At 53.3% G+C, this 6,599-nt stretch overlaps 1 protein-coding gene across 1 annotated transcript in view; it reads left to right on the top strand.

Moving 5' to 3' along the window:
- ITGB4 (integrin subunit beta 4) overlaps positions 1 to 6,599 on the top strand; it is a 35,215-nt gene that overhangs the window by 6,838 nt on the left and 21,778 nt on the right. The window contains 8 exon segments of the mRNA XM_012802843.2: positions 396 to 560; positions 747 to 823; positions 1,322 to 1,524; positions 2,837 to 2,940; positions 3,094 to 3,192; positions 3,358 to 3,487; positions 4,015 to 4,137; positions 4,237 to 4,343. Coding sequence (XP_012658297.1) covers positions 396 to 560; positions 747 to 823; positions 1,322 to 1,524; positions 2,837 to 2,940; positions 3,094 to 3,192; positions 3,358 to 3,487; positions 4,015 to 4,137; positions 4,237 to 4,343 — 1,008 coding nt within the window.

The following is a 6,599-nucleotide window of genomic DNA, read 5'->3' as shown; positions in this document are numbered from 1 at the left end:
AAAAAAAAAAAAGTGTGGCCCCCAGACGAGCATGGTGGTCTATGCCTGTAATCCCAATAAGAAGATCACTTAGGAAGATCACTTGAACCCAGGAGTCTGAGGTTGCTGTGGCTGTGAGCTAGGCTGACATCACGACACGCTAGCCTAGGCAACAGAGTGAGACTCTGCCTCAAAAAATTATTTTTTAAAAAAGAGGGTGGCTCCTAGGGTCAGGCAGGCCTGAGTTCACATTCACTGGGATGAGCCTGGCACATTCCTCAGTTTGTTCATATCCTCATTGGAATGGTGGGATTAATAAAAGGTTGAAGCTCAGAGGGTTGCCTTGAGGGCCAAGGACCTTTAGGCACAAGCAGCTCCCTGGTCACTGCCCTGGCTTGACTGTGGGGTCCTTGCAGGGCACGTACCAAGTGCATCTTCGGGCCATAGAGGACATAGATGGGACACCTGTGTGCCAGCTGCCAGTGGAGGACCAGAAGGGCAACATCCATCTGAAACCATCCTTCTCTGATGGCCTCAGGATGGACGTGGGCATTATCTGTGACATGTGTGCCTGTGAACTGGTATGATCTGACCCCACCAGGCACAGGGGAGGGGTGGAGCCTAGAACCCCTGGGTCCTGAGTAACAAAGCACCACTCCTGTGGCCTCATCTCCCTTGCAGGGTGACCTGAGGCACACAGGGCAGCAGAAATGTCTTGTGGCCCTAGTCCCCCTCACTGCATATACTCTGCCACCATTTCATTCCAGCAAAAAGAGGTGCAGTCAGCTCGCTGCAACTTCCAGGGAGACTTCACGTGTGGGCACTGTGTGTGCAGTGAGGGCTGGTGAGTGGGACAGGGGAGTCCAGCACCCATGACCTTTCACACCAGCCAGGGGTGAGATGGCAATCACAGAAAGGGCTAGGAGAGTGGCATGCCCCACTATTGGGCAAATCCAATTCAAAGCACTTTGAAATGACACAGTAGTGGCTGCCAGGGGAGGGCTGGGTGTTGGGGGCAGGCACGGGAAGGGCACTTATTTTTCATTTCATATCTCTTGTACTTTTAGTATTTTGAACCATATGTCCGTATCTCTAGTCAGAAAAGAACTCATAAGGCCAGGCACAGTGGCTCACACCTGTAATCCCAGCACTCTGGCAGACTAAGGCAGGTGGATTGCTCGAGCTCAAGAGTTCAAAACCAGCCTGAGCAAGAGTGAGACACCACTTGACTTGGACCTGCCATGGCCCTGTCAGAGCCTCAGTTTCCTCTCCTGTACAATGGGACAGTAGAAGCCCCAGCCTTCTTCCCGGGCCGCAGGGATGTGACCAGTTCTTCCCTCAGGAGCGGCAAGACCTGTAACTGCTCAACGGGCTCCCTGAGCGACATGCAGCCCTGCCTGCAGGAGGGTGATGACAAGCCATGCTCAGGCCGTGGGGAGTGCCAGTGTGGACACTGTGTGTGCTATGGTGAAGGTCGCTACGAGGGTCAGTTCTGCGAGTATGACAACTTCCAGTGTCCCCGCACCTCTGGGTTCCTCTGCAATGGTGAGCTCAGTAGCTGCAGATAACACTGAGGGTGGGGTGGGGCTGGGCAGCAAGGGTGACCCTCCCTTTAGGACCCAGGTTGGGAGAGCCAGGCCTGAGTCAGAGTCCCTAAGGCCGGGCTCAGCCCCACTTCTGACTATAAGTGTCTCCCTCAAGTCCTGCCCCAACCTGGGCCTCACTTCCCTCTTCTACAGCACTGATGCCTGAGGCCCCTGATGGCCCAGTCCCCTGGTTTTAAGACCCCAGCTCCCCCTGAGGTTCTCTTTGGCCATTCAGGTCTCTGCCAACCAGGCTTGTCCATTCCTCATCTCACTACAGTGGGTGCCATCTAACTCAGCTCTCAAAGGTTGACAAGTATATGGCATGGTTACCTTTCCTCTCTCTGAAGATGCCACATTTCTAGCAGGAGGGCCTGGAGTTATGCTTCTTAGATATTCCTTCAGGACCTGGCAGTGTTGGGCCCAGGCTATGGGCACACAGTCTGGCATCACCAGAGCTGGGCCAGGATCACAGAACTCAGATAAGGGGACCCCTGGAAGGATTGGTAGTTGAGCAGAGGAGGATGAATGAAAATCCACTCATCACATACTTAGTGAGCCCCCATTATATACTTGCCACTGGAAATCAAGCCCCTGCTTTGCTACTCTCTATTCTTGCTTTTGTTTGCCATTTCTTCTCTTCAACTGTCCACCCCAGAGGGTGCTCAGAGAAACAGAAGGGAGAATCAGACACCACTGGAGAAAAGGAGACATTGAGTGCTGCTGGAGGTGTGGCCGCCTGGGAAGGGGGAGGGGCCAGAGTGCAAGGGGCCTGGGCTCTAGTCCAGGGCAGGACTTAATCCTTTGGACAAAATGGAGTTATTAGAGGTTTAAATTCCATTGTCTAACTATTTGTAGGCTAACCTTGTATCCAGCCACCTTGCTAAACTCACTTGTGAAATCTAATAATTTATTTGTAGATTCTTCTAGATGTTTTATGACAGGTTCCTGATACTTGTAAATAATAATGACACTTTTATTTCTTATTTATACATTTTATTTCTTTTTCTTACCTTATTGCATTGTCTAGGACCCATTAGAGGTTCTTAAATAGGAGAGCCACATGATTGGATTTGTGTTTTGAGATGATCATGCTGGCTGCAGAGTGGAAGGTAGAAGGTGGGATGGCAGGGGAGAGATGAAGGAGAGGAGATTCCAGGAAGCAGGGAACAGATGACTTCTCCTGATTGGAGACACACTAGCTCCCACGGCTTACCTGCCTAGATTGCAGGTGCAAATGTGGTTCTCTTCTCTTCTCCCCTACCCCTCTGCAGACCGGGGACGCTGCTCCATGGGTCAGTGTGTGTGTGAGCCTGGTTGGACAGGACCAAGCTGTGACTGTCCCCTCAGCAATGCCACCTGCATCGACAGTAATGGGGTAGGCCTGGGCATGGGACAGGCAGTGCAGGGCAGCAGAGGAGGCCTGAGTCAGGGCCACTGAACTCCTCAAAAGAGAATCCTATGGAGGGAGGAGATGGGAGAGGGAAGGCCTGGGGAACAGCTGGCTCAGTGGTACCCCCTTCTGCTCCAGGGCATCTGTAACGGGCGTGGCCACTGTGAGTGTGGCCGCTGTCACTGCAACCAGCAGTCTCTGTACACGGACACCACCTGTGAGATCAACTACTCAGCGGTGAGGCCAGGATTTCTGGGGTGTGGGCATAAGAACCCCATGCTCAGGGCACGGTGTTTGGGAGGGGCTGGTTCTTGTAGGAAAGCCAGCCAAGGCTGTAAGGTTGCGGGAGCAGGGCCTGGCAGAAGCCCATCCAACATAGTACTCCTCCCCTCACTCCGGCAGATCCGCCTGGGCCTCTGCGAGGACCTGCGCTCCTGTGTGCAGTGCCAGGCCTGGGGCACCGGGGAGAAGAAGGGGCGCACCTGTGAGGAGTGCAGCTTCAAGGTCAAGATGGTAGATGAGCTGAAGAAAGGTAGGGGGCAGGGGATGCCGGCTGAGGGTGCTGAGAGCCTAGTCAGGGGCACTCAGCAGGGCATGGACATTACCCATCTGGGCAGCGGCTCACAATCTGTGCTAAGGTCACAGCCTGAATAGGGGTCCCAAAGCTGGGAGGAGACATGGAACATAGACAAGGGACACCAAGTAAGGGGCACAGAGCTTAGGCAGTGGGCACATACTCGCCAGAGGGTACAAAGCTGAGTAGGAGACCAAGAGCCTGGGGAGCAGTCACCTGGCTTGAGCAGGGGCACATGGTCAGGCTGTGAGGTACATAGCCTCCCTTCCTCTGGGTCAGATGCGCTTTCCAGACACCAAGTTCCAGGCTGATGCCCAGGTCAGGGAACGGGGGAAATGGCAGTCCACATCTCACTCTATCCCTGTGCCAGGGTAGGGCACAGCTTACCAGGGAGGGTGGGGCAGGTCCCAGAGTAGGGGGCACTCTACTAGACCTTGGGGTAGGGATTGGGGCTGGGGTGCCCTGCTGACCAGCTGTGGGTGCAGCGGAGGAGGTGGTGGAGTTCTGCTCCTTCCGGGACGAGGACGATGACTGCACCTACAGCTACACGGTGGAGGGCGATGGCACCCCTGGGCCCAACAGCACCGTCCTGGTACACAGGAAGAAGGGTGAGCTGGAGCGCCTGGTTCAGGGAAAAGCCAGCCTGTCAGGCCTATGGGGGAGGGGCAGCAGGCACTGCCTCCTTCCTCATCCTCTCACCTCCCCAGACTGTCCTCCTGGCTCCTTCTGGTGGCTCATCCCCCTGCTCCTCTTCCTCCTGCTGCTCCTGGCCCTGCTGCTGCTGCTCTGCTGGAAGTACTGTGCCTGCTGCAGGGTGAGAGCCTCCCCACGGCCCATACCCCCTGGGGCCTGTAAACTCTGCTAGTGTCCCCACCCCCAGGGTTTCCACCCTCTCCATGTTTCCCCTGACGGCTCACCCAGGGTCTCCACCCCTACCATGGTCCTCACTACCCCCCACCAGGTTCCTCATCCTCCACATGGATCCCCTTGCAGCCCCCCTAAGGTCTCTTCCTACCCAAAGACTTCAGCCCATGAAACCCAATGTCTGGATTTTATCCCAGCTATATGACCTTGGGCAAGTTAATCTCCATGCCTCAAATTCCTCATCTGTAAAATGGGGATAATATAATCAACCTTAGAAAGTGGTGATGAAGGCTTGGCGCCTGTAGCTCAGTGAGTAGGGTGCTGGCCACATACACCAAAGCTGGGGGGTTCAAGCCCAGCCCAGGCCTGCTAAACAACGACAACTGTAATGAAAAAATAGCCGAGCACTGTGGTGGGCACCTGTAGTCCCAGCTACTTGGGAGGCTGAGGCAAGAGAATCTCTTGAGCCCAAGAGTTTGAGGTTGCTATGAGCTGTGATACTATGGCACTCTACCTAGGGCAACACAGTCAGACTCTGTCTCAAAAAAAAAAAATGACTTGGGGGGCTGAGGCAGAGAACTGTGTAAGCCCAAGAGTTTGAGGTTGCTGTGAGCTGTGATGCCACAGCACTCTACCAAGGGCAATATCATGAAACTATCTAAAAAAAAAAGTAAGTGGTGATGAAGCTCAAATGAGCTAAGTAAAGTTCTCAGAACTTTAATGAGCACCATGCTATGCCTGGGCCAGTTCCTGCCCCCTTTTGAGCTCTCCTGGAGAGCCCCCAACACATCCCTGAACCCTGGGGTCCAGCCTCCTGTGTGACAGTAATGAACATGGTACTGGGTGCAATGGCTCACCTCTGTAATCCCAACACTTTAGGAGGCGAAGGCACGAGGATTGCTTGAGATCAGGAATTCAAGACCAGCCTGGGCAACATAGCAAGACTCTGTCTCTGAAAAACATTTTTTTTTTTTTTGAGACAGAGTCTTACTATGTCACCCTTGGTAGAGTGCTGTAGTGTCACAGCTCACAGCAACCTCAAGCTCTTGGGCTCAAGCCATTCTCTTGCCTCAGCCTACCAAATAGCTGGGACCACAGGAGCCCACCACAACGCTCGATATTTTTTGTTGCAGTTGTCATGGTCGTGTAGCTGGCCCAGGCCAGGTTCGAACCTATAGGCCTTGGTGTATGTGGCTGGTGCTGTAACCACTGTGCTACAGGCACCGAGCCTGAAAAGCATTTTTTTAAATGATGATGAGGACTATGGAGCCGCAACCCTGAATTGTCCCTAGAGCCTGAGCTCCCAGCACAATCCTTTTGCTAGCTTCAGCTCTTTGTCCAGCCCATTGTCATTCTTTACTCTGTCACAACAGTGTGTGTCCACATGACCTCATTTTCTCCTCATGGTCACCCCATGAGGTCAGTTGGTCAAGGTCACTATCCCTTATGGCAAATGGAGAAACAAGGTCAGAGGGACAGGCAATATACATAAGGTCCTCATAGGCGGCCAAGGTTAGGACAAGCCCACAACTACCCCATGCAAAGGACATGGGAGCCACAGCAGGAAAGGAAGGCCCCTGCCTGCCTGGAGCTATCAGTCTTATTGGGGAGAACAGATGAGAGAGAGGAAATGTGGAGAATGACACAGCACAGAATGGAGGGGGGCAGAGCCACACTCTGTAGCAACACCTGGTGTTGTGGGATATTAGCCTGTTACACAGAAAAGGAGTTTTGTTTGTTTGCTTTTAGAGACAGAGTTTCACTTTGTAGCTCTTGGTAGAGTGCCATGCATCACAGCTCATAGCAACCTCCAGCACTTGGGCTTACCGGATTCTTTTGCCTCAGCTTCCTGAGTAGCTGGGACTACGGGTGCCCATCACAATGCCCAGTTATTTTTTTGTTGTTGTTGTTGCAGTTTGGCGGGGGCCACATTCAAACCCGCCACCCTAGGTATATGGGGCCAGTGCCCAACTCACTGAGCCACAGGTGCTGCCCCCGAAAAAGAGTTCTGTGATAAAATATGTTTGAAGCCAGGTACCATGGCTCATGCCTGTAATCGTAGCACTCTGGAAGGCCAAGGCAGGTGGATTGCCTAAGATCAGGAGTTCAAGACCAGCCTGAGCAAGAGCAAGGCCCTGTCTCTACTAAAAATAGAAAAACTAGCCAGGCTTTGTGGCAAGCACCTGTATTCCCAGCTACTCAGGAG

Source organism: Otolemur garnettii, unplaced genomic scaffold, assembly GCF_000181295.1.
Source record: "Otolemur garnettii isolate 467f Iridium unplaced genomic scaffold, OtoGar3 scaffold00018, whole genome shotgun sequence".
In the NCBI taxonomy this organism is placed as follows: domain Eukaryota; kingdom Metazoa; phylum Chordata; class Mammalia; order Primates; family Galagidae; genus Otolemur; species Otolemur garnettii.
Note: the sequence above shows the minus strand (reverse complement) of the source record. Positions and strands in the feature narration are given on the sequence as shown.